General features: G+C 49.8%; 1 protein-coding gene across 1 annotated transcript; it reads left to right on the forward strand.

Annotated features, from left to right (window-relative positions):
• The first annotated feature begins 1,167 nt into the window (after positions 1 to 1,167).
• Positions 1,168 to 27,893, forward strand: ADAMTS15 (ADAM metallopeptidase with thrombospondin type 1 motif 15). Its single transcript, XM_047823987.1, has 8 exons — positions 1,168 to 2,494; positions 14,631 to 14,763; positions 15,281 to 15,448; positions 15,682 to 15,965; positions 21,437 to 21,614; positions 22,653 to 22,834; positions 22,940 to 23,115; positions 25,104 to 27,893. Exons 1-8 carry the CDS (start codon positions 1,538 to 1,540, stop codon positions 25,876 to 25,878), a joined length of 2,853 nt encoding a protein of 950 aa, XP_047679943.1. The 5' UTR covers positions 1,168 to 1,537; the 3' UTR covers positions 25,879 to 27,893.

Consider the following 27,893-nt stretch of genomic DNA (forward strand, 5'->3'; position numbering starts at 1 on the left):
GGACCAGTCCCTGAAACAGGGCTCCCCAGACTATGTTGGAACTAGATGGGAACTCATGGCTTGATGGTCTTGTCCCCACTGACCCACACTCAGCCTTCCCTTCAAGTGCCCTACGTGGTACCTGGTCAAGGAGCTAACGAGAGAAACTCGAAGGAAGTACTGGCAGATTTTCCTATTGCCCACCAGTCCCTCAGCCCCTCTCTGGCAGGAAAACCACCCCTTTCTGCACATCCCCTCCAGGCATTGGTGCTGGCCCACTGGTTCTCTTCCCTTCCCCAAGCCCTAGGTGATAGCAGTTGCCCATTTGGTGGTGTAGGTACTCCCCCTGGGACCTGTTTCCAGCTCTTATTGTGATGTCCTTGAATGAGGTAGCATTTAATATTTCCATCATACTTTCACCTCCTTTGCTGTCTTTTCTGGGAGCTGTGGGCTGTCCTGGAGGGTTGGTGGTTCTGGAGGCTCAAGGGCATAGATTATAGTTAAATAATTAGGAAGTGATAGGGTTTGTTATTAAACAATTTATAATTGTAAGTTATATAGTGTAATTTTTAGTAACGGTGGTGTTTAACAGCCACCTGGCAAAATCCCTGAAAATTTAACCTCTGAACCAGCCCACCCAGCACACCACTGCCTCAGGGCAGACTGTAGGCCTACACGGGTTCGAGAAGGGTTCTCCGTGTTCCTGGGAATTCGTCCTTCTGACGATATGTCATTTACAGGGACAATTCTTGGTTCTGGGTCTTTTAGGGGACTCTGTGATGAAGAAACAGGAGGGACGTTGCAACGGGAGGGGTAAGGGGGGCCTAGGATGGGGAGGGGAGGAGAGGGGTCAACGGTGAGTCTTCATTCCCAGCTCCCGACCCTAACTGCCTTGAGATAAAGGCCTTGACCCAGGGAGCAGACAGATGTCGATCGGGACGGAAGTAACTGGTGTGTGGGGGCACTGGGGCATAACGCGAGGGCAAAATGCGAACCGAGACTGTAAGCGTTGGTTTCTCTAGCCAGCCCACGCCTCCTGCCTCAGCTCAACGCCACTCCCTCCCCGCCAAGTGGCTCTTCGCTCTGGAGGCGGGACCGAGTTCTCCGGTGGCCCCTGGAGGGAGGTTCGGGCTGCAAGCTTTGGGAGGCTGGGAGGGGAGAGAGGGAGGGGCGCTGACTGGCCAGTCCAAAGAGGAGGGGGCCTTTAATAGGCTCGCCCAGCTCCTGGCTCTCAGCGCAGCGAGTGGCTGCGGTTCGAAGTGGTCCGGCACCTCCCTCTAGTTCTCGGCTGCAAATCTCTGTCCTTGCACTTGACAGCGATTGTACTTAAGCTCCCAGGGCGCGCTTTGCTTGGAAAGGCACAGGTAGGAGGCGCGGGCTGTTCGGTGCACGCTCACTGCTCTGGGAGGAGTCTCTCTCCCTTTGCTCTGCTTTCTGGGAGCTGCGGACTGCCCCGGAGCGTTGGTGGTTCCCGTGTGCCTGCTGCAAGGAGACTCGCCGGCGGCCGGGGAGCCGCGCCGAGCCCTTCTGAGAGTGCGGCAGTGCGCTGCCCGGCGCCATGCTTCTGCTGGGCATCTTAACCCTGGCTCTCGCCGGGGGACCCGCTGGCGGGGCAGAACCAGAGCAGGAGGTGGTGGTTCCCATTCGACTGGACCCGGACATCAATGGCCGCCACTACTACCGGAGGGGTCCCGAGGACTCCGGGCACCAGGGACTCATTTTTCAGATCACAGCATTTCAGGAGGACTTTTACCTACACTTAACTCCAGATGCTCAGTTCCTGGCGCCCGCCTTCGCCACTGAGCATCTGGGCGTCCCCCTCGCGGGACTCACCGGGAGCTCTGCAGACTTGCGACGTTGCTTCTACTCTGGGGACGTGAACGCCGAACCAGACTCCTTCGCCGCTGTGAGCCTGTGCGGGGGTCTACGCGGAGCTTTTGGCTACGGAGGCGCCGAGTATGTCATTAGCCCACTCCCCAACGCCAGCGCGCAGGCAGTGCAGCGCAACAGCCAGGGCGCACACCTCCTCCAGCGCCGGGGCGCCCCTGGCGGGCCACCCGGAGATCCCACCTCTCGCTGCGGGGTGGCCTCAGGCTGGAACCCCGCCATCCTGCGGGCGCTGGACCCTTATAAGCCGCGAGGGACCGGCTTAGGAGAGAGTCGCAGCCGGCGCAGGTCCGGGCGCGCCAAGCGCTTCGTGTCTATCCCGCGGTTCGTGGAGACACTGGTGGTGGCAGATGAGTCAATGGTGAAGTTCCACGGCGCGGACTTGGAGCATTACTTGCTGACGCTGCTGGCCACAGCGGCGCGACTCTACCGCCATCCCAGCATCCTCAACCCCATCACCATCGTTGTGGTCAAGGTGCTACTTCTCGGAGACCGCGACGCCGGGCCCAAGGTCACGGGCAACGCGGCCTTGACGCTGCGCAACTTCTGCGCCTGGCAGAAGAAGCTGAATAAAGTGAGTGACAAACACCCAGAGTACTGGGACACAGCCATCCTCTTCACCAGGCAGGTGAGTTAGATGATCTGTCACCTCTTTGGACCCAGATAACCCCATTTTCTTAGGGTCACCGTCCTTAGCTCTCCAAATGCCCTTTGTGCCAAGCAAGTGACCCCGGGTTAAAATTTTGTTGATCTCTCCCGTCTCCCACTTTGGTTCTAACAGGGACAGTCCGCTCCTGGGCTCCGTGGAGCTTCGGCTCACGTGCATCTGGATGCACGTGGGCTGTCGGAGGAGCGCCTGCTACTTCAGAAGGTGTTGGCCTGGCGTGGCCAATCAGCGCCTCCTAGATCAGGCGCGGAGGGGCCGGAACCCAGGAAGTTGCCGCCCCGGAGCCGCAGTGTGCCTCCAAGGCAGATAGGAGGCGCTCTGAGGATGGTGTTGGAGGGGTCGGAAAAGGTCCGCCCCTATTCAACCAGGGCGTCTAAATCCTTCCAGACAGCTCTTCTGAGGCTTCTTTTCTCTTCTTGTGAAACTGGAAGGTGATGCAAGCGTTCCAGTTCGGAGCCTGGCTACATTTCTTCTGGGTAACATGTTCAGTTATCCTCTGTCCTGGGCCTGGAAAACCTGGATTGGGACGAAGGGAATCAATTGGGATATTTTGTGGGTTGAAATGAAAAAGACAGACTCAAGTACTGGGAGCATTCCGTCCTTCTTTGCTGCTTCTCCTGTACCCTTGTGTGCTGGGCCTGCCCAGGGGATTCCAGTCCATTCAGAGCAGGCCATCTAGTTCAAGCACCTGTTTGGAGGTTGGAGTTTCAAGTGGAGTTGCACTTGGAGCCGAGTTGGGAAAAATCTCTCAATTTTCCCATTTCCTTGTTGGCCGAGGGTGACCCATTTGCCCTGATGTGTGTTATGGAGCAGAGCAGCAGAGGTTACTTATGACACCGATTCACTGAAACTTCTGATGACCACACTTGACTGTAGGGCTCCAGTTTCTGCCCCTGGCAGTGTGCAGGTGGTATGAGCTTAGTAAAGAGCATCTGGAGACCCCAGGTGCAGGACTGGAAAGGTACTGAGTGTTGGGAATGGAAAGATGGTCAGATCACAGAAGCACCTCTGCTCTTTGCTATGGCTTTATGAAAATTTACATTCACAGGTATTGTGGTGACTGGGTACGTTGAAGATTTTGGATTCTTGAAATTTCTCAGATTCATGGGGCTGGGAGGAAGAGGGGCATCCAAGTGACCCGCTTCCTCTGATTTTGGGGGTTGCAACTTGAATTGGTGCCATGCTCTTGTTTTGTTATTGTCATAACCACGTCATTCTGGGAATGGCACAGAATCCTTGGTTACCCATGGGGCTCTCACTCTCCACTGTTTCCAAAGGCCACTCAGAGCTGCACTGGCACACACCGGGCTGGAGCTAAAGTCTTCCACACTAACCCATTTGGCACTGCCTGTCCCCTCCTGGAATTGAACTTCCTCTTTTCCCAGCCTTCTCCTCCCACCACCTGGTTCCTCTAGGGAGGTCTTTGGCCTGAGTCTGTTTCCTTGCACTCATTCTTCCAATTGAGGTCTGTAGAGCTGCCACTGCCCAGCCCCTGCACACACTGTCTGAGTCATGGGGAAACTGCAGAGGAGGTGGCTTCGACCTCTGCACACAGACCAACTCGGCAGTCAGATTGCTGGGGGGAGAAAGCAAAGGCCAAGAACAGGATATCTTAACGGGCAAAGCAGCTGTTGGCCCATCTGCTACCTGGGATGCCCCTGTGGAGGTCACTCAGTGCTTCTAACGTAACAGACCTCAGTCTCCACCGCTTTGTGGTTAGGTTGACTTTTGGAGCCAGCCCTAGAAAGAGGACTCCTGCTGGGAGTATGGGCCACATCATCAGAAGGATTCGCGTTTTAAAGAAGAAGCAATCAAGCAGCATGACAGCTTCTGTTTGTCAGTGGTATCTAGACCCAGGGGCTATGCTAACCATGCATAATGGGTACAAGATGCATGGCCACTTGGGTCAGAAGCAGTGATGTGCAAGACGTGAATTTTGGAAGCTGTCTTTCTCTTAGGCTTCTAGAGGGCGAAGCCAGAAAGTGGGGAAGCTGTGTTGGCAGGACTAACATCCAGGTATGTGCTTAATGCTTTCGAGTAAACATCTCTGCCTCGCCTCCTTGCCAGCACAGACTTCAGGGCCTGCAGCATTCTCAGGGTCTTAGGAACTGCTCATTCCTGAATTCCCCTGGGGAAGGTACAGTATGTGGTGAGAACACGAGCCTGCAGCTGCTCTCTGTAGACAAGGCAGATGTGGTCTCTGGGAACCTGGAGGAGTCTCCTGCTGCACTCCAATGCAAGAGAAACTTGTGTTTTACTTTGTAAGGTTTAGTAGTAATCCTTTAAGTCGGGTATGAACTTCCCTGATTATTGTAATGTTGGTGTAAGCAATGCTTTTTCAAACTAAAATGAGGATATATATATATATATATATATATATATATATATATAGGATATGCAGTAGGATTGCATATCTATATATCTCTATCTATCTATCTATCTATCTATCTATCTGTATTTACAGTTGACCCTTGAACATGGGTTTGAACTGCATGGGTCCACTTACAGGTGGACTTTTTCCAATATAGTATAGGACTCTAAATGGATTTTCTTTTATGATTTTCTTAATAACAATTTCTTTTCTCTAGCTTACTCTACTGTAAGAGTACAGCGTATAATACATATACCATACAAAACGTGTGTTAATTGACTGTTACTGGTATGTTTTGGTCAACGCTAGGGTATTTGTAGTTAAGTTTTTAGGGAGCCAAAAGTTATGTGTGGATTTTCGACTGCAATGGGGGTCAGTGCCTCTAACCTTCATATTGTGCAAGGGTCAATTGTATATGGTTTGTTTGGATAACAAGTTTTTAGAAATATGCTTATTTTGTTAATCACCTTTGGTCTATAATGGATCTTGAACTGTCAGACATCTTTAGAGTCACCTATTCCTTGGTCCCCCCAGAAAATTCTGAAAAATGGCTAGTGACTCTGATAGCACACAGGAAGGAAGCAGGGAAGGGTCAGTCTCCATCAGACTGTACTTCCTCCTATGAGGAAGAGGCGAGAACAGCACCTGTAGAGCTCCAGGTGCCAGGTACCTGAAGGGGGAACAGTGGGAGCATGGGGACTGATGGGCACCGGAGCACCCCCGTTGACCCACTGTCAGAGTTGCTGTGCATGAAAACAAGTCTGGGCCCAGGCTATGGGGAGATGCTGCTGTCCTCTTGGCGGGCAGAGGGAGGGGTGTGGGGTGTTGAAATCAAAACACTGGAAAGACATGACCCAGGGAGGAGACTTTGCTGTACGCAAAGGAGAAAAAAAGAATTGATCATACAACAAATATTTTGGCAATTTGAGGAGTTTTCTTAAAGATTCAGAGTCAGTTCATGGTCTTGGAGAAGGAGCGCACATTTGATTCTGCAAAGCAATCAGTCTCCAGACTCATAACAGCAGGGTGAGGTCAGCACGGGATTGGAACCAGGATCTGTGGAGAATTACAGCCAGTCTTTCTGGGTGGACATTCATTTCCGTGAGAAGACAAGTTTCAGTGGCTTCTTGTTGCCTTGGGCAGCAGGAATGAGGTATCTGGTGCTGGGGCTCAGTAGGATTGCATTTCTCTCGGTCTGCTCTCCCTTAACCTCCGATGCCTCTGCAATTTGGGTAACTTTGTGGCAGACTAGCTTTCGTGAATTTATTCTACATTTCAAAAGTGCTTACTGAGCAGCTGTTATTTCCAGGTACTGTCCTGGGCTGTGGGGGTACAGATATTACAATGTGGCCTCTAGCTCTCAGGAATTCACTGGATATCTGCGAGCCTGACAAGGAAATAGCTCATTACACAAGGGTGTGTTAAGTGCCATGGGGGAGGCTTGAGCCCTCTGTTGGAAGTCCGGTGGGGGATTGTTCTTCTTGTGGCTAGAGCCAGGAAGGCCCTCTGAGGGAAGGGGACAAGGGACAGGTGGCAAGAAGGTATTGGGCTTGGGAGCTGGTGGTGATGGGAAAGGAAACTTGTTTCCTGTGTTGCAGGAGTCCCTCTTCTCCATTCCACCATCCGTTTTGCTATTTGTAACATTTTCTCCTTTGAACAGACTTTGTTTTTTAGGATTTGCAATTTGTGGTTTTTCTGCATGAGTATTCCTTCATTTACTTTATTTATTCTGTTGCACTTATTTTATTTTTATTATTATTTTTCAAATTTATTTATTTTGAGAGTAAGAGTGCACGAGTGGGGGAGGGGTGGCGAGAGAGAGAGACTCCCAAGCAGACTCCACACTGTCAACTCAGAGCCCCATGTGGGGCTCGAACTCATGAACCATGAGATAATGACCTGGGTGGAAGCTGTATGTTCAACCAACTGAGCTACCTGGGCGCCCCTATTCTGTTGCACTTAGTAGGACTGTATGCCGTTCCCTCCCCCTCTCCCCTCACCATTTTTTCTATGCTCTTGTTTCTCCTCTTTTGAGATTCTCCAGGGCAGGCTGCTTGCCATTGTTCTCTTCTCTTCTGTTTCCTTCATTCATGTCCTCACCTTTCTGCCTCTTAGTCCCCAGCTTGGTGCTTACCTTGTTTTGGCCTTGAGTAGTACTATGTTTTATGGGGGCACATGCATGTATTCTATACTGTGTAGAGAGGAACAGCACTCTGGAGGCTCAGTTGAGATAGAGGCTAGTTCTTTCTATAATAAATGACTTGCCATATGGCAGTGAAATTTAGCATTCAATTAAAAAAAGGTAATAAGGGGCGCCTGGGTGGCTCAGTCAGTTAAGCGTCCGACTTCGGCTCAGGTCATGATCTCGCGGTTCGTGAGTTCAAGCCCTGCGTCAGGCTCGGTGCTGATGGCTCAGAGCCTGGAGCCTGTTTCAGATTCTGTGTCTCCCTCTCTCTGACCCTCCCCCGTTCATGCTCTGTCTCTCTCTGTCTCAAAAAATAAATAAACGTTAAAAATAAATTTAAAAAAAGTAATAAAATGATAACATGTGTTTTACACATATCTCCTAATACAATAAAGAGAGTTATAGTTTTGTCAGAATCTTTTGGAAGTTGGACCTTGGAAGATATTAGCAAAGAGGGGTACCTGTAGCTTTGGTATTTAAGAGTTTGTAAATCTTTATCACTGAATGGAAACTGAACACTACTTCTGGGAGGGAGGAGGGAGGAGGGAGGAAGGGGAATAGGAGAGGAAGGAGTGGAATATGGTTGCTCCCAGACTTGGAAGGTGATTGTTCTTCTCCCTCCTTCTTTTAATTATACCAAATAAGGAAGCCTATATTAATAATGGAGGATGGGGGAGGAAGTTTGGAGGAAGGAGTGTGCACCAGAATCTTTTTTTTTTTAATTTAAATTCCAGTTTGTTCACATAGAGTGTAATATTAATTTCATGTATATGAGTTAGTGATTCAGCACTTCATACAACCCCTGGTGCTCATCATGAGTGCACTCATTAATCACCATCACCTATTTAACCCATCCCCCCACACATCTCCCCTCTGGTAACCATCCATTTGTTCTCTATAGTTAAGAGTCTGTTTCTTGGTTTGTGTCTCTCTTTTTGATTGTTTGTTTTGTTTCTTAAATTCCACATATGAGTGAAATGATACGGTATTTGTCTTTTTCTGACTTATTTCACTTAGCATAATATTCTCTAGCTCCAACCATGTCATAAATGGCAAGATTTCATTCCTTTTGATGGCCGAGTAATATTCCATTGTATGTATATACCACTTCCTCTTTATCCATTCATCAGTTGATGGGCACTTGGGCTGTTTCCATAATCTGGCTTTTGTAGATAATGCTGCTATAAACATCAGGAGGAATGTGCACCAGAATCTTCTTCTTTCTTTTTCTTGAATGCTGGTTTAGACAGGAAGGCAAATGAGGTTTTCTCCCTCCTTTGGTCTTGCTGTCATCCTGTCTTTGAACTTCTTGGTAGATGTTTGTGCCACCCATGGTGCTTCCCCACACCTTGCCTTGATGCCTGGTCTTGGCTGTGTGGCACAATGGAAAGAACATGGACTTGGAGTCAGGCAGAGTTGAGTTTCAGTCCTGCCACTTGACTTTTGGCAATGGTCATTGAACGAATCAGCCACCTGGACTCCACTTTCCTTATCCATAGAAGGATAATGATGATGACAATGGTACTGAACTTAAAGGCATTATCAAGGATAAGTTACTGGGTATTCCAGAATAGGCACCTGTTGTCATCACTACCTTTGTGGTCTGTCAGTATGTTTGTTGTTGTTGAATAATTATCTACAGATCCTTTGCCAGAACTTACACTTGGGATGGCCCTGTTTTAAAGCATTCTGTCTCATTGTACTTGTAAGTACACTTAATACATGTCTGTTTTTGTGTGAAAACTATGGACTCAGCACATTCCCACTGACTTGTAAACTCCTTTAAGCAAGGAGTGCTGATTTGTAGGGGCACATGAACCCCAATGTTTATAGCAGCACTATCAACAATAGCGAATTATGGAAAGAGCCCAAATGTCCATCAACTGATGAATGGATAAAGAAGATGTGGTATATATACACAATGGAATACTACTCAGTGATGAAAAAGAATGAAATGTCACCATTTGCAACAGACATGGATAGAACTGGAGGGTATTATGCTAAGTGAAATAAGTCAGTCAGAAAAAGACAGATATTGGGGGTGCCTGGGTGGCTCAGTCGGTTAAGCAGCTGACTTCAGCTCAAGCCATGATCTTCAGTTTGTGAGTTCAAGCCTGCATTGGGCTCTGTGCTGACAGCTCGGAGCCTGGGGCCTGCTTCAGATTCTGTATATCCCTCTCTGTGTCCTCCTCATTCTCTGTCTCTGTCTCTCTCTCTCAAAAATAAATAAACATTAAAAAATTAAAAAAAAGAAAAAGATATCTTATGTTTTCATTCGTATGTGGAATTTGAGAAACTTAACGGACCCCAGGGGAAGGGATGGAGAATTATTTTAAAAAATAAATGAATCTAAAAAATAAATAAATGGGGGCGCCTGGGTGGCGCAGTCGGTTAAGCGCCGACTTCAGCCAGGTCACGATCTCGCGGTCCAAGGTCACGATCTCGCGGTCCGTGAGTTCGAGCCCCGCGTCAGGCTCTGGGCTGATGGCTCGGAGCCTGGAGCCTGTTTCTGATTCTGTGTCTCCCTCTCTCTCTGCCCCTCCCCCATTCATGCTCTGTCTCTCTCTGTCCCAAAAAATAAATAAACGTTGAAAAAAAAATAAAAAATAAATAAATGAATCTAAAAAAAAAAAAGACTTTTGTGTCTTTGTAGCCCCTCCAGTGGGCCGTGCATGCTGCCGTTGTTCAGTATGTATTCATGGGAGGAAGGCACTGATACTAGTGAAAGGAGTGTGTGTAGCTCTGGGTGCTTAGGTAGCTCACCTCCCTTCCTGGGGATCATTAACTCAGCCTTTTCAGCTGTCAGGCTGCAGGGTTGGGAGGGGTCAGGTTCTTCTGGCATTTCGTGTTGGCTCTTTGCCATCAGCTTTTGCCCTGGAGAAAGGAGAGGCCCCAGCAGGGAGCCAGCAGACAGGGTGCACAGGAGGGACGGGGTCAGTGTGTCAGTGCAGGTATGGGGCAAGGAGCCAGGAGCTTGCTCAACCAGGAAAGGGGTGCAGGCGCTGCTCTAATAGCACTCTTGGCAGTCAATCCTGTCATTCCCCTCTCCCCAGGCCTCTCCCAGGCCTCTCCCTCTTCAGTGGCCAACCTGTGCTTTGGGGGCTGAGGGTATGGGCTGGAAAGTCTTGCCATCTTGAGATTCCCCAGCCCCTTCATCTCTGGAAGCAGTACTGATGTGAGGGAAGCATTCAAGCTCTCAGGTGGCACTTCTGGATTTCAGTCTTCACTCTGCCCCTCCCTTCCTGTCTGACCTTGGGCTCACTGATCCTGGGCTAGTAACTTACCTTCTCTGAGCCTCATATGTAAAATGGGGCCTGACAATGGCATCTCCCTCATAAAGCTATTGTACAGATTTAAGAACTAATACAGGAAAGCTCTTAGAACAGTGTCTGGCACCTGGTAGCAGCTCAGTGTCAGCTATTAACATTGTATTCGATATGTATCCTCTCTTGAACTGATGATTTCCAGAAAAAGCTTGGTCTTCCTGCATGCTTTGGATTTCTCTTATTCTTGTCTTAGTTACCTTGGTCTCCCACTGTAACACCATTTTGTACATCTTGAAGAATTAATATTCTAGCGAAACCCACTCTGCTGATAGATGTTTCCAGAGTGGGTTCTCTTCTTCACCAGGCATCCCTAGTCCCATTGCCCAGACACCCAGAATTGCTATTTTTTCCCCCTTCTTCTAGCAAAGCAAGGCCCTCCCATGCTTAGGGATTACAAACAGAGGTAGATTTGGGGTTGGATGAGGAAATACAGAGATGCACGCCAGAGATTCAGATGGGAAACAAGTTAAAGGCACAATATTAATACAAGCACTGGGTGGTTTTCAACAGTACTTATGCTATCCTAACTAGAGTGCTGTGGTTCAGACCAAAGACCCCTGCTGGCCTTGGTGTCAAAAGGGTTCAGTAGCTCATTCTTTAGTTAATAGCTGTATGGCTTTGGGTGAGTTCATGGAGCTTCAGTTTCCTCATCTACAGAGTGAGAGGTTGACTCCCAAGTTGTGTGAGTACAATACTTGGAAGCTGCGGTGTGGCCATGAATATAAGCACTGGCCCACATGCTTACAAGTTCATAATGAGTAGGAAGTTGGCTGCATGAGAACACATATCTTCTGCTGCATTAAAAAAAAAGTTAATGTGCTTGATTTTTGTGGGTCCTCCACCCCGTACTGCTGGAAAATATGAGCATCTCAGTAAGTGGCTAGGGAAATGAGAGGAGGTGGGAAGGAAGGCCATGAGGAGTTGTGGTGAGGCGTGGAGGGAGTGGGCATGGTAAATGTGGATTGGGCCACTGCAAGGTGCTTGCTTTCAAGTCATGGCTCTCCAGTCCTAAATTATTTTATGAAAAGGTACAGTGAGAAAACAATAACCTGGGAAGACCAGGGTCTTGGCCAAGATGATTCTTGGGTCATCTGGAACAGCAGCTGTAGCTTCAAGGAGAAATGGCAAATTACCAGAAATAGTGAGGCAGGTAGGGGCTGGGTGGGAAGTGCCTCCACCCTCCAGGCAGAAGGAACCAGAACAGTTTCTATTTCTGGAGACAAGGGCCTGAGCTGAAGAGGTTAAGGCAATTTGAGTGCATCTGATTTCATTCCAGAAGGGTGGAGACATTCAGTGCCACAAATGAGGCACTACTGAGCCCTGCACACCCGCCTGTAGGCGTTCAAAGAACTAAGATCCAGCAATTCTTCATTTGAGTCCCTGGCTGGGGGAAGAGGGCCAGGCAGAGCCCCTGACCCCAAACAGCTGCATCTTCCCACAATGAAGACACTGGTTACTGCAAGCCTGCTGCTCTCAGCTACACCCTGACCCTCAGGAAATCTGCCGGCTCCTTCCTTGTTCCTCTTGTTTGATCCAGGGAAACCGGGATTTCTTGATGGAAAGAACAGGTTGCTCCTGGCCAGGAAGGGTCTGCAGCTGCATGTCTATGCTCCAGAGAGAATCCACCCTCCCGGAGAAGAATGGAGGCCTTTTTTTTGGCTTTAAGGACCTTCCAGCGGCAGAGGCGGGCTGCTGGGCAGTGGAGCTCCAGTGGCTGCTTAGACCCCAGTCTGAGCTGTCAGTCTGGTCTCACCATTTCTGCTGAGCAGAGCAGCAGATGGGATTCTGAATGTCCACATGGGTGACCTTCACTTTTCTGGGAGTTCGTTTCATGGATTAGTAGACAAGATCATCCTTAGGGTTCTTTCCATTCTAGAAGTTTATCATTGTGTGTGTTCCTTTCATAACCTACAGGGCCAGAAGGGGCTGAGCACCCTGGGATCAGGGAAGGAGCAGAGGAGACTGAGGCCTGAGGAGAGAAGTGACCTGCCCCCAAACACACATCTACTTAGCGGTGGGGCCAGGGCCAGAGTCTAGGCTTTTCCATTCTTGTTCCCATGCCTTTTCTCTTACACAAAGCCCGCAGGGAGTGTGCATGGTGGCCCCAGGATGGTGTCATGTTTGTCCTACAGGCTCTCCCTATGGGCTGTGACCACTAGATGAGAATTTTCAGAGACCCCTGCCTTAGTGGGGAGGCTGTACTATAGTGTCTAGGGATGAAAGGGCCCAGCCCCCTCCCCCTTCCATGCCTCTGTGCAAACCTCTGTTCTTTCCTTCTTTGTCCCCTGCCTTCTTCTCCCTCTGTTCTCGAGCTGATCCGTGTGACCCCGCCCTGTTCCTCAGCAGTTGTGTTCCTTAAACTGCTTGTCAGGTGAACTTCCCCTCCCAGGTTTTGATAGCAGTTCTCTTCTAGGTCTCAGAACTCTGAAGGAAGGAGAACTTTCTGGAAGAGTGAGCCTTTGGAAAGGGAAGAGTACTTGGAAGAGAGGGAGTTTGAGGTTCACCCTGAAGGGTTCCAAGAAATGGCAGACATGCCACATGTGAGCCCAGGACAGCAGATCAAGGCCAGGCGTCCACCGCTCATGGTTGACCTGTGTATTCTGGAGTCTGATTACTCTCCCAGTTCTTTGGCCAGAGTTAACGCTCATTAGGAGGTGTGACTATCACCTGACCATGGGAAGCCAAGTTTGACTGCTCAGGTGGTAAACTTTGGAAGGCTCTGGATTAAATTTTGCTGATTTTCTGTACTATGACCACTTTTCCTCCTATGCCTCCTGGCCCCACTAACTCTGCTGCCCAGCTGTTCCCCACCATCAGCATGTGCATGCACACGCACGTGCACAGAGCCCTAAAGAGAAATAAGATTGAGAACAGCTCTGGGTGTGTTTATGTGAATGCCTTGGCTACCACGGAGAACACACACCACTCTTTCTCCTGGGAATTCACTTAGGAGCTGCTGACCAATCAGCTGTGACATGGTGCAAAGAATGCTGGTAACCAGTCGTACAGACCCCAGTGCACATCTCCACTCTGTGACCTGGGCCTCTCTGAGCGTCAGCTTCCTTGTCTGTGGAAGGTGATAATAGCAGTCATTCTTCCAGTGGGATGTTGTGAGGATTAAGTAAGGTCATGCACGTTAAGTACACACACACGATGTCAGCATTTAATAAATCATCGCCTTGATTAACCGTGAGCATGGGCCTCAGTTTTCACCTTTGTATAATGATGTATCTGCCTCCTAACACTCTCTGGGGGATTAAAATGAGATGATACATGTAATAGTTTCTTGTAAACTGTGAATGAAGACAAGGATGTAATGGAAAGAATACCGGTATCACTGATTCAACAGTGTCTTCTCTATTGTGATTAAGTATCTTGTCCTGTTTCCAACTCCTGGGCTCTTAAGATATGTAGGTGCATTGATGGCTCAATAAGTTTATTAAGATATCCATCCCCAGAAGTGCTTCCCATCAGGGTTGTTGAAGGAAGTCCTAGTTTCTGATGCAGGTTTCAGTACAAAAAAGAGGGACTGTCTTCGGTGGCAGTTCATTTATTTTTTGTTCCTAGCAGCCGCTGAGCCAGTGGTCCCTTTGAATTTCTGTAGCCAGTTGAGCTATGTCTGGATAGGAGACTGTATCTGCCTCATTCTGCCTCCTCCCAATTCAAGGAAGCCAAATCTCTGGCTTGGGCGGGTCCTTGGCCCATGACACTTTGGCTGAGAATCTGAGCTTAATTCACGGTTGTCCAGTCACTCCGCAAGGACCGAGACTGCTCAGAGCTGACTCTGGATGAGGAACACACTTGCCTTCCACTCCCACCTGCCTCAGTTATCCATGACTGGAACCTCACCCAGCTGTAGGAGTCGCCATTTTCTGGTTCGGAAGTCTGTCTCTATATAAAGCAATGACCTTGTAGTTTAATTTTGTACCTCCTAATTTCCTCCCACAGGATCTCTATGAGTAGGATTTGGGCACAATCTTCTCAGTGAGCCATAGGGCTTTCTTCCTGATGCTTCCTCCCTCAGTCTGGGTTGATTCTATGTGTAGCCCTGCAACCCTCTGAGAGAAAGGACCTGTCTAGGAAGGTGCTGGACTTCGTTAGACTGGGAGTTGGGATGAGCTGAGCATCCCATAGGATACCTTTCTTTCCTCCAGGCTCCTTCTGTACCACATCCTAATTTCTGCCTGGCTTCTTGCTTCTCCCCCACCCTGGCAGGACCTGTGTGGGGCCACCACCTGTGACACGCTGGGCATGGCTGATGTGGGCACTATGTGCGACCCCAAGAGAAGTTGTTCTGTGATCGAGGATGATGGGCTTCCATCAGCCTTCACCACTGCCCATGAGCTGGGTAAGGTTGGAGGGTACTCTTGGGTATGGGGAGGAGAGCTCCCCTCTGGGGTCCTTTTGGGTTTGCCCTGGGTGCTTTGGTCAGGGGGTAGACATCTGTCTTTGCTTCCTCATGTCCTGAAGCTTTAGGGATCCTTTCTTAGGGTCAGAGTCTGCCTTAGCAATCGCTTGGTTTTATTTTTTCTGATTGCCCCAGCCCAGTTGGCCAGCAATATTGTCTGACTCAGCAGTCAGAGTATCTCATCAATTAAGCATGAAGGGGAGAATATATTAGATAACACTGCTGCTCTCATTGAGCCCACAGCCTGATGGACAGGACAGAGAACACAAGAACACTATCTTAACATTTGCAAAATAGTCAGTCTATCACTAGGTAGAAATGACCAGCCTGAAAATTGCTGACATGGGCTCTCTAGCTTCCTCAGCTGAACCGCCCTCCCCTCCCCTCTGCCCTGCTGCTTTAAAACTGCATAGCCCACATCCTTCTGCCCTCTGAGTCCTCTTGCCTCACCCCACAGGCCACGTGTTCAACATGCCCCATGACAATGTGAAAGTGTGTGAGGAGGTGTTTGGGAAACTCCGAGCCAACCACATGATGTCCCCAACACTCATCCAGATTGACCGTGCCAACCCCTGGTCAGCCTGCAGTGCTGCCATCGTCACCGACTTCCTGGACAGTGGGCATGGTAAGCCAGGGTAACAGAGGAGGGACTTCGGGGTTGTCACTGGAGTGACTGCTCACTACCTCTCTGCACCTGTCCTCTGTTACCTAAGGTGTGCATGAGCCCAAAGAGTTGGGTTCTCAAGGGAGTCCATTCCACTGGCTCTTGCTTCAATGTCTCCCTATCATTCAGACTCACGGCTAGCTGAGCTCACCTTTCTCAACTCATCTTTGATGAATGTCCTTGGCTCCCTGTAGGTGACTGCCTCCTGGATCAACCCAGCAAGCCCATCTCCCTGCCTGAGGACCTACCGGGTGCCAGCTACAGCCTGAGCCAGCAGTGTGAGCTTGCCTTTGGTGTGGGCTCGAAGCCCTGTCCCTACATGCAGTACTGCACCAAACTGTGGTGCACTGGCAAGGCGAAGGGGCAGATGGTGTGCCAGACCCGCCACTTCCCCTGGGCAGATGGCACCAGCTGTGGCGAGGGCAAGTTCTGCCTCAAGGGGACCTGTGTGGAGAGACACAACCTCCATAAGTATAGGGTGAGTGTGCTGGAGCTGAGTGGGAGGCAGGGGGTGGACTCGGAGGCCTCCAGCGGGAACAGGTTTGCTGTGTAGCCATAATTGTGTCACATTGCTGCACTGTGCCTCCATTTACCTGTCTGTGGTCCTATCCCCTTCTTGACTCTAAGCCTGGAGGCAAGAGATATGGTAGGTCAGAGAACTTGGTGAGGCCTTAGACATGTGAGGAAAGTCTTTCATGTGGAATAAGGGGGCCCAGCCCTGAGTTCTGTGCCTCATCCTACCTGGGGAGGAGTGAGCACTGAACCCAAAGCCAATCACTAGATATTTGGCATTCCTCACTTGTTGGCTCCTTCCAGCCTCCCCTTATCAGCTATTTCTTTTTCTTATGATAATGATGACTAAATTTATTGAGCACTCACTCTAAATTCTTTATTTAAACTTTTTAATGTTTATTTTTGAGAGAGAGCGAGAGGGAGAGAGACAGACAGACAGACAGAGAGACTGTGGGTGGGGGAGGGGCAGAAAGAGAGGGAAACACAGAATCTGAAGCAGGCTCCAGGCTCTGGGCTGTCAGCACAGAGCCCAACACAGGGCTCGAACCTGTGAACTGCAAGATCATGACCTGAGCCGAAGTCAGACACTCAACTGACTGAGCCACCCAGGTGCCCCTATCATCTATTTCTGAGTGTGTTCTGTTTCCAGGGAGCTCTGGGCCAGAGGTGAACCAGGCTCAGAACTGAAAGGAAACAGACCTTTGGGCAAGCTTCAGTAATTTGCTACATTCCAAACCAAGTTTCTGTTGTGATTGTTTTTTGAAGCTAAGACATAACTGAGCAAAAGTTATTTTTTTCATGGTAAAAAAGAATAACAGTTGAATAAGAACAAATTTTAAACCCCACATATTCTCTGAATATAATAAAAACTTTATATTCTTCTGGTCTGGGGGCGGGGTCACAAAGGGATTGGGACTTTGTCGGACAGGAATAAGCAGTCCATCCTCTTTCTGGATCCTGGAGATGATGGTCCCTTCCCCATCCTTGTCTTGGATGCAGAGGGCCTTGCCTTGGGGTTTTATGTACAGGGGGGTAATATAATACAAAAGCATTTGCCAGCACTTTATCAGTTGCCCTGAGCTGGGTTTGGTACACAATTATGTAAAATCTTGTTCTATGTTTTGGGAACATATATTTAATTAAGCCTTTGGCCATTTATTAGGCATCATCCCACTGTATTCAGAGAACTATGTGAGGTACTGTGTGGTGGTCAGTGAAAGAAATAAAACATGGGTTGTGTCTCAGTGGGCTCACAGTCTAGTGGCGAAGCTAGAAATGTCACTGTAATCCAAGACCCAAAGAGGCATGTATTCAGTGTTAAGATAGAAGTGTGAAAACGTGTCATGGGATGAGAGATTAATGATGACTGGGGTGGGGGGTCTGAAAAAACTTTGGCAAGGAGGTTGGATTTGGAGAGGGACTTGAGGAATGAGTAGCGTCTCAACAGGCAGAGATGGAGCAAAGTCAGGGAGGTGGGGCAAGCTGGAGGGGTGGACAGGCCAGAGCTATATGGGAAACATCTTTGGGGGTGTGGTTTGGGGCTAGTCTGGGGTTGCCTTGACCACCAGAAGGTCCCGAGGACAGGCCAGCCATGGCCAGCTCCTTCTCTTGGGAAGAGGAGTCTGGAGAATAAAGATGTTGCCCAAGAGGATACTGGATATAGGAAATGTGATCTGAGAAGACAGTATTTCCACATGCTTTCTGGAATTCTCAGTCCATCAACAGCAACATCCACCATATCCTCAGTCTCTTTTCTGGACATTCCCTTCACCACCCTGGCCCTTCACAAAGGACACTGCCCTAATCAGCCGAGGTCAAAGCACAAAGCTTATCTTACTGATCACACAGCCCCAGTGCTGCCCTGGGATCTCATTTGCAAGAATCACACTCTGACTACCAAGGCCCTGTTGTCCAGCCCTCTAGTTTTGGACTCCAGCAATTCTTCAGTCCCACCTGCTCTTCCTGTGCCCTCACCAACCTCCTTCTTGAGCTGCAATTCCGTGGTCCATTGTTAAAATCACTCCTTCATGTACACTCGTGGCTCCCATGCCCCTGCCTCTCTCTGTCGTACTCGCTAGGATAAACCACTGTCCTGGTGGAATCCAACTGTCACTCAACTGTGCAGGTGGAGGTGAGTGTGGCTGGAGAAAGACATGGAATCATGCTCAGTGGGTTCAGCTTAAACTAATGGCCTGACAACTTAGGGGGGCCTGCAATGCTGCTTAGGAGTCATATGGTATTTTATTTCCTTTACTGCATTCGTCCTCCCAACATCCTACACGATTATATCACACCTTCGCCTCTCTCTGCTATTACCAACCCTTTCTCTTCATTTCCACTTTTGCCAGTAGCCTTTCTTCCCATCCCATTAATAAAAAAACAAGCAATCAAGTAATCAGAAGAGAACTTCCACCAACTCCCACCACCACATCCACTGTCTGTCCTGCTTCTGTGCTTGTAATCTCTACCTTTCCTGCTTTGCTATGGATGAGCTGCCCACATTCTCATATGGGGCCTGGCGGTGCAGTGCTTTGTGCTTAGGATAGTATCCCCTCTATTCAAGGAAAATGCTCCATAAATTCTTCCATCTCTCTCCTGCAGTGTCAGATTTCCCCTCTCTTGAGTTGAATCATTTCTATCAGGATACAAACTTGCTATAATTCCTCCCATCTTAAATAAAACTTCTCCTGATCCTACTTCCTCTCCATAAATCAAAATCTATCTCTCTGACTCCCTTTACCACAAAGTTCCTGGAAAGAGTGGTATGAAATTTCTCTCTCCAGTTCCTGTCTTGCCATTTTACTCTGGAGTCCATTCCAATCTGGCTTTCAGTCCCACTATTCCTCTAAAAATAACTCTAACTAAGGTCACCAAATGGCCTCTACACTGCTTAAGGCAGTGATTGATTACCATCCTCATATTGTCTGACCTGTTAGCAACATTTGACACAGCGGATCACTCTCTCCCCTGGGAACACAGGCTCGTGTCTTGGTTTCCCTTCTCCCTACTGGCTGCCCCTTCTGGTCCCCTTCACTGGCTCTTCCTCATATTCTTGTTTTTCCATGTTGGGCATTCCAGCTTTCAGTCCTTAGCTCTCCTCACTATCCACACTGACTTCTTAGGTGATTCATTTAGGCCAATGGCTTTAAGTACCATTTACACTGATACATTGAAGACTCCCAGATGTGTATCTCCAGCTCAGACCTCTGTCCTGAACTACAGACTCACATGCCTCACTGAATCTTGATTTCTCCATTCAGATAAGCATCCTAAACATAACATCTGTAAAACCAAGCTCCTGATCATCTGTCCTGAACTTGCTTTGGCAACTCCATCTTCCCGTTGCTCATGCCAACCCTCTGTTCTCTCACACCCGCCCATCTACTATTTCAGCAATTCCTGTTGATTCTATCTTCAAAATAGATGCAGAATTGAACTATTTTTCCCACCTTATCTGCTTCCACCCTGTGCCAAGCTACTGTCAACTCCCCCTTGGATTCTTGCTCTTGGCACCCTAGCTGATCTCCTTGCTGCTGGTCTTACACCTCACAGACTGTTCCCAACATAGCGGCCAGAGGGATCCTTTAAAATGTAAGTCAGGTCATGCCACATGCTCAGAACCCTTCAGGGACTTTACTCCGTGTGCTCTGGACAAGTGAGTCCTCTATCTGCCTTCATCTCCTGTTTCTCTTGCTCATGTGATGCTGGAGCACTCCAGGCCCGTCCCTCCTTAGGGTCTTTGCGTTGCTCCCTCTGCCTAGAATGCTCTTTCCCTCCTATCTGCACAACTCCCTCCTGTACTTCCTTCAGGCATCTGCACCACTGTCACCTCTGCAGTGAAGTCTCCATGACCCCCTGTAATGGAGAGCAGCCCACCTCACCAAGGCCCTCTCCACCGCTCTCTCCCCAGTGCCTGCATTTAACCGCTTCTGACACTATATGCTCAGGCCTGTTTTTATTGTCTATCTTCCCCTGCTGGGATGCAGTCATTTTCAGGGCAGGGATATGATGCACACAGCGTTGACATGGAGTAAGAACTCAATAGGTATTTGGTGAATGAATGGCACATGGCAGGAGTGTTTCCTGTGAGATGAATGTACTGAAGGATTAAGTACTGAAGGAAAACTGGAGAAAATGAGGTGTATACACAGACTCTTCAGTTTATTAGTGCTCATGTCAGGCCTTTGAGAGAGCAGCTTCCCAGGTGTGATGGGGACAAAACCCATATTACAAGGCACCGAGGAGGGAGGAGGTGGAAGGAGGGAATGTAGAGACTCTTAGGAAGTGAAAGGCCAGGAGGAGGTGGGGTGCTAGTTGCAGGAGGAGGTGGGGCTAACAGCAAGTAATTCTTTCACTGGATGAGAGACATGTTGACTCAGTGAAGCAAAAGCTATCGGACAGAAGGGCAGATAGAATAACTATGCTGCATGTATGCCTAAGTTAAAGTATTTAGATTACATGCAGCCAGTTCCTGATTAGCTCCATGCGGGTTAGTCACTTTGGATGATGTATGAGAGCATTTTAATCCCAGGCTTGTACAACTAGGCCGCTTCCTTTGTTGCCCAACTGATGTGTGTTCAGGGGATGAAAACTCGCTTTACTGGCATCCTAAGAAAAACAATAATGAAGACTATACCGTTTCTCTCCCCTCTCCACCCTCTTGAAAAATGAAACAACACTGCATAGTTCACCCTGAAGCCAAACAAAGTTTTGGGATTGCTTTGTAGTCTCCTATCTTCATTTCCTCTGAGCACAAATGTTAGAACCTCTTGCAGTGAAACTTTCTCAATTTCAGCCCGATTGAGCTTAAGATCTGCTTAAGTCTGGTTTGGAGAGGAGTCTGGATTATGGATCATTTATAAATAAAAATATTCAAGTATCTATGGCAACAAGGTTTTCTGGAAAGACTGGGGGCCCGCCCCTGCCTTAGATTTAGAGACTCTTGTCAATACGCTAAGAGTAGGTAAGGAGAAACCCATCTTGCTCGGTGGCAAACACAGTGCTAGGAATTTTCACACACGATGTATCATTTAAATCTGTCTGATCTCATACCTGAGTATTACTGGTCCCATTTTTGCTAATGAAGCACCTTAAATTTAAGGAGGTTTCACCCCTTGCTCAAGACCACCCATGTGGTGAGGGCAGAGATGATGACAGAACTTGGCTGTCTGACCCCATAGCCCAAAGGGGCTTGTCTTCGGAGTGGCCTCATTTATAACTGGGTGCAGTTGGCATTTGCTACTGACCAGATTGAAGTGTTCTGTGGGCGCTGTGTGGACCCTGACCATTTGCTTGTCATTTTCCCCTTATGATCCACAGTGGACTTCATTCCAGTGGGACGGGATGGAATGGTGGGGGCTGTACCCGTGTAGCTGTTCTGCAGGCTCCCGGTGTGCATCCGGCCGCTGCAGGAGTATGACGGACTCTTTCTCATAGGTGGACGGTTCCTGGGCCAAATGGGAGCCCTACGGCCCCTGCTCACGCACCTGCGGGGGGGGCGTGCAGCTGGCCCGGAGGCAGTGCAGCAACCCCACCCCTGCCAATGGGGGCAAATACTGCGAGGGGGTGAGGGTGAAATACCGATCCTGCAACCTGGAGCCCTGCCCCAGCTCAGGTGAGGAGGGGAGGGCAGTGTTGGCCTGTGCCCGGGGACATCGAGGCTGGAGAGCACCCCTCCTTCATCCTCCACACTCTGGATACTTCATGGCTGCAGATTGACAGCAGTCAAGATTCTATCCCCTAGGACAAAGTCTGGAAGTGCAGAGGAGCAGATTCCTCTTGGGATCATTTCTTCCCCACTCCCCTTGGGCGGGGGTGTTTTCTTCCCCCTACTTAGGCTGGGGGGCAAAGTGGCCCAAGAGAGTGACACACTAGATGTCCTCTTAGTTAATTAAGTCTTGCAAGCCCATCACTCATAAGCAGGGACTCTTTATCCAGGGTCCATGAGCTTGGAGGGGAGAAAATTACATCTCTATTTTTACTAGCCTTTTTAAATTTAAAATTTATCATTCCTTTCAGTGAGTTTAGTATAGTTTTTACTAATATTTCTATCTAAAATTATTATTTCTTTTAATTAGCAAACTGCAATGCTAGTGGCACTACACGCGACTTTGTCCGCAGTAGAGATCTTGGATATGTTCATATGACATTTCAGTTATTGCCATTTCTCAGAATGCCATTTCTTCTCATCACTACTTGAAAATGACGGTGGTTATTAGACTCATTATTGAATCTTGTTATGTATTGGGCTAACAAGGAGCACACATATCACAAATATGTTTTGATATATATTGATAGTTGTATATCAGTATAATTAGTATTATTTGTCGTTGATGTAATTTATTTTATTCATGTCATAACATTCTGAAAATAGTTTCAGAAGACTCCTGAAGGATTGTGTAGCCCCAAACTGTTTAGGGTGTCTGTTATGGAGGGAATTGAAGGTGGCCCATTGCTTGGGGGTTGTGTGATTGGCTGTGACCTGCATCCTTTGGTCCTAGCCTGCTTTAGTTCTTTGAGAAGGGATGAGGATAACTCAGATGAGGGTAAGAGGTGTTGAAGGCCACAGGCGCTGAGCACCCTGGGGAGGAGGGCTCTCTCTCCCCCATCACTCCTCCCTTTAGCTTCCTGCCTGTGCTTCCTCCCTCCTCAGCTTCCGGCAAGAGCTTCCGGGAGGAGCAGTGTGAGGCTTTCAACGGCTACAACCATAGCACCAACCGGCTCACTCTTGCCGTGGCATGGGTGCCCAAGTACTCAGGTGTTTCTCCCCGGGACAAGTGCAAGCTCATCTGCCGAGCCAATGGCACCGGCTACTTCTATGTGTTGGCACCCAAGGTGAGTGAGCATGGGGCAGGAGACCAAAGCAGAGACAAAGTCTTTGGGATGCATCTGGCTGAACTGCCCTTCTTTCCTTTTCTCCCTTTCCTGGGGGCACTACAGGTGGTGGATGGTACACCATGTACTCCTGACTCCACCTCGGTCTGTGTCCAAGGCAAGTGCATCAAAGCTGGCTGTGATGGGAACCTGGGCTCCAAGAAGAAATTCGACAAGTGTGGGGTGTGTGGGGGCGACAATAAGAGCTGTAAGAAGGTGACAGGCCTCTTCACCAAGCCCATGTGAGTTCTGGGTCCTGGAGCAGGGGGAGGAGGGCTGAGTGGAGCTGCCCCCAGGTGGTGGAAACTTGGGTTAGACTGGGGTAAATGGGCTGTGCCCTTGGTGTAGGGGCCACTCAGACTCTTCTGGGAGTATGATATTCAGCCAGCCAGCCAGGCAATTGACAGAGATGAATGCTTGAGGAGTCCACCACTGAAAAGGAGATGATATTTAGGGAGATGGCAGAGAAACATTACAGTCTATCTAGAGTTCTAGAGTAAGACTGGCCAGTGTTCAGATCTCAGTTACCCATTTTCTGGATGACCTTGAACATGTGACAACATCTCTGGAATTCTGGATTTCCTCACTTGTATAGTGGGCCTGACATGAATATATTTCCTATTGTGCTATTGTGAAGATTAAGGGTGTTACTCTAAGTAAAATGCTCAGTGTAGTACTTGGTGCATAATAAATGCTCACCAAATGTTCATGATGATGATCACAAAACACAAAACATGCCTGGGGACAAAATGTGACAGCCTGCCCATCTCCCGGAGCCTGAGGCCCTGGCCTCAGGGATGAGATTGAGGTGAGAATGGCAATAAACGGCAGAGTGAGTGGCTAGGACTGATCGATTCCCTCTTCCTGGGAGATGTGTACAGGGTCAGCTGAAGAAATGTCTCTAAGCCTCTTCTATTCCCACCTCCAGAGCCCGGCTTTCTGAAGTCCAGCAGGTTCCCTTTTATTTTCAGGGGGAATGTGCTCCTTTGGAAAGTCCTGCCTCAGGTTCTGGAAGGAGCTGGAGCAAGCAGAGTCCCTGAGGTCTCAGTTGAGCAAGGCTATGGTTGGCTCTGAAAACTTGGGAGGCCAGGTGCTATGATAGAAAGGCCTAGATGGCTGTCCAGGAGCCTCAGCTGCCTCTTCTGGACACAGTGCCCTCTGCTGGGCCTGTAGGTGGGCAAGTTTTCTGGGAACAGGTGGCACTGCAGGTGGGTGGTATTCACAGGGATCTGCAGGGGGTGACCAAGTGGAGAATTAAAGGTAAACACCCCCAGACTTGCTTCACTGGCTCAATGGCAGGCACTCCTTTCATGGACTAGTGGAGCTGGAAGGAGCCTTAGATATCATCTAGTTTGACCCCCTCACTGTATGGGTGAGGACCCTGGAACCCAGAGAGACTGATTTGTCTGAGCCACCAAGGAGGTGGTGTCCAAGCCAGGGCTTCATCTGGGTGCCCGACTCCAGGGCCAGTGTGTCTCATTACGTCTAGCCCCAGCCTTGGGCTCAGGGACTGAAGCCTTGTCTTCTGTTCCTCCTCCAACTCCTCTTCCTTCTCACAGTTAGTATATATTGAGTGCTTACTGGATGTCAGGCACTGTGCCATAGGCTCTAGGTGCTTTAATGAGGTATGTGTGATTATGATCTCCATTTCACAGATGAGGCAACTGACAAGCTAAGTGACTTATCCCAGGCCAACAGCTAAGCCAGTGATAGGGATGGGTCTGGCTCCAAAACCTGTGCTTTACTCCTGCCCTAGAATTCATCACCATGTAGGGGTGTCTGGGTGGCTCAGTCGGGGAAGCATCTGACTCTTGATCTCAGCTCAGGTCATGATCTCTCATGGTTTGTGAGATTGAGCCCCACGTTGGGCTTTGTGCTGACAGTTTGGAGCCTGCTTGGGATTCTCTCTCTTTATGCCCCCCCCCCCAAATAAAGACATATGAAAAAAAAATTAAAATAAAAGAATTCACCACAGTATAAATATCCTGAATAAAAAAGGCCACAGGGTGGTACAGCCAGTGTATGTAGCTTCAGATGATGTGACAATCTGAGGTACTGCCTTCCAGTTTGTGTGCTCCCCCTGACCTTCCGTGCTGTGGTTGAGCAGTCTCTGCCATCTTGGTGACCTCCTGCAGGGGTTGTGAAAGGGGCATCAGCTGTGACTTTAGAGGGGGATGAGGGCATTATGTCCAGGCAGGTGTCTAATGTATGATCCCCTTTCTCACCACAGGCATGGCTACAATTTTGTGGTGGCCATCCCTGCGGGTGCCTCGAGTATCGACATCCGCCAGCGTGGCTACAAGGGGCTGATTGGAGATGACAACTACCTGGCCCTGAAGAATAGCCAGGGAAAGTACTTGCTCAATGGGCACTTCGTGGTGTCGGCCGTGGAGCGGGACCTGGTGGTGAAGGGCAGCCTACTGCGCTATAGCGGCACGGGGACCGCGGTGGAGAGCCTGCAGGCCTCCCGGCCCATCCTGGAGCCCCTGACCGTGGAGGTCCTCTCTGTGGGCAAGATGACGCCACCCCGGGTCCGCTACTCCTTCTATCTGCCCAAGGAGCCTCGGGAAGACAAGGCCTCTCACCCCAAGGACCCCCGGGGCCCCTCTGTGCTCCACAACAGTGTCCTCAGCCTCTCCAATCAGGTGGAGCAGCAGGGCGACAGGCCCCCTGCACGCTGGGTGGCAGGCAGCTGGGGGCCTTGCTCTGCAAGCTGTGGCAGTGGCCTGCAGAAGCGGGCGGTCGACTGTCGTGGTCCCCCAGGGCTGCATGTGGCGTCTGCCTGTGATGCAGCCTATCGGCCGGTGGAAACGAGAGTCTGTGGGGAGCCCTGCCCGACCTGGGAGCTGGGTGCCTGGTCGCCTTGCTCCAAGAGCTGCGGCCGGGGATTTAAGAGGCGTCCACTCAAGTGTTTGGGTCCTGGAGGGCGGCTGCTGGCTCGGGACCAGTGCAACCTGCGCCGGAAGCCCCAGGAGCTGGACTTCTGTATCTTGAGGCCATGCTGAATAGGACTGTCCTTTTCTCCTTCTTACTCTCTGCCCAATTGGTGCTGCCAGTGTTCTGACCAGCTGGAGCCGTGGGCAGAGGGCAGTGGCTGGGGGTCCATGCCATGACGTCACCCACTTCCAGGGACAAGGACCAGGGACAGGGGTGAGAGGTCCTTTCCTCCTCCCTGGCCTCGGTGGGGGAAGCCAAGTGACTAATGCACAGTCTACCTCACGCCGGGCTCCTCCAGGGCCCAGTCTCTGGGAGAGGCTGAGAGGTGCGGGCACTGGGTAGAGGCGCCGGGGCCCGGTTTCCAAGGGACCTGGAGGATGGGCACCTCCCAGGAAGAACTTCAGGGACCTTGGCCCCCATCAGGGAGGCCACAGGCTGCTGGAAGAGCCATGGCCCAGCAGCTTGGCACCCTCAGGTGGCCCCGGGGGGCTCTAAGCCGTTTCTGAACAGGCAGGTTTTTATGGTGCTGTCAGCCCACCTTTTCTTTCTGACTGACAAGGACTGAATAATGAAAAATGGCTGGGGTGGGCAAAAACTGGTGGGAGAGTGGGATTAGGTATAACTGGAGCCTGGACCACCCCGTTTGGGAAGAGGTATATGTGTAGGGGGAGTCTGGAGGTTTCTCATTGGTTTTCTACTCCTGGCCCTCCCTCAAGAGCCACCCACCTCTTCTCACTGTGTTGTCTATGACATCAGGCTGGTGGGAGGGCTTCCAAGTACATGCCCTCTGACACATTGCATATAGATATAGGAAGCCAATAGGGAGCCTACTGCCTTCTTCAAGAGGGATCTGACCATTAAAATAAGATACAAGGGATAATGGATTCTGTGGTAAAGCACGGAGTTTGAAGAGTGACGTAGGGGGTTCTGTATCACTGGTGGCTGGGCTTGAACTTATGGCGCACAACACCCTGGGATGGGGAGGAGGAGGCCCCAGTTCAGATGGCTTCTTCCTCCAGAGAGGCAGGTATAAATAGGGCTGCTACCTTAGCTCTGTGTTGCCTCAGAGAACCTTCAGAGTGGCCATGGTCTTGTCCCCACTAAGAAGGGCGTGGGAAATGCACAGAGGGCTAAGTGCTGAACATCCACATGCCTGCAGGTTGGTTTTCATCTGGCCAGCTACATATGGTTTGGCTTTGGGCACATCACATGACATTGCAGTTGGATAGTGGGGTTCACTGTTTGCTACCTCAGGCTATGCTCTCTGGGAACCAACATTTGTCCCTCCCCAGGGGCAGTGGTGACCCTGGTGCTTCCAGCAGACCTGGCTGTTGTCCTCCATAGATTGAGCTGCCCAGACACAAAGATGATTGTGTGGTGCATTGTGTCCTGCTCCTCATAGCCCAGCCAACCACCCACTGGTGTTCCAAATATGAAGACAGGATCTCTCTCAAGTGCCTTGGGGACAGGTTTCAGGTGACACCAAGAATCAATAATCTGACACAGAAGCCCTTGGCAGCCACAATGGGAACTCTTGTCTATCCTGGAAACATGTTGGGGATATAGATACCAGGGTGTTTCCTATAGTTCCACATGGGAAGATGTTTTGGAGTTAGCAGCCTTTGGTTAAGCAGGGTATTTCTTGAAGGTGCAGCTGCTCCAGCATGTACATGGGAGATTCTGCTTCTGAGTCAGGTAATATATACTGGACTTTAGCAAGGTGACATCAGAGCAAGTATCTTCCCTGGGAAAGGGGTTCATTCCTTTTATTTGGCATCCCCTAATAGCCAGAACCCACAAACCAGCCATCCAGGCAAGCCTCTGGGATGTTTTTCCAAATTCCAGCCTAACCCCAGGCTGAGCCCTCGAACAGCGCTCCCCCAGAGGGGCCGAGGGCATGTGGATTTCTGAGGCAGGGCTGCAGTCACTTCTGAAGACTGAAGTGAGGAGGAATCTTCCCCCCTGCATGGGTGAACACTGTAGGGCTGCAGCATCAAAGGGAACCCAGGGCTCTAGGGCAGATGTGGACCCCCACTAGCCGACGATAGCACTGCACCCTGTGCTTGGTGCACCCATCCTTGGT

This window comes from Prionailurus viverrinus, chromosome D1, assembly GCF_022837055.1.
Source record: "Prionailurus viverrinus isolate Anna chromosome D1, UM_Priviv_1.0, whole genome shotgun sequence".
Taxonomy (NCBI): domain Eukaryota; kingdom Metazoa; phylum Chordata; class Mammalia; order Carnivora; family Felidae; genus Prionailurus; species Prionailurus viverrinus.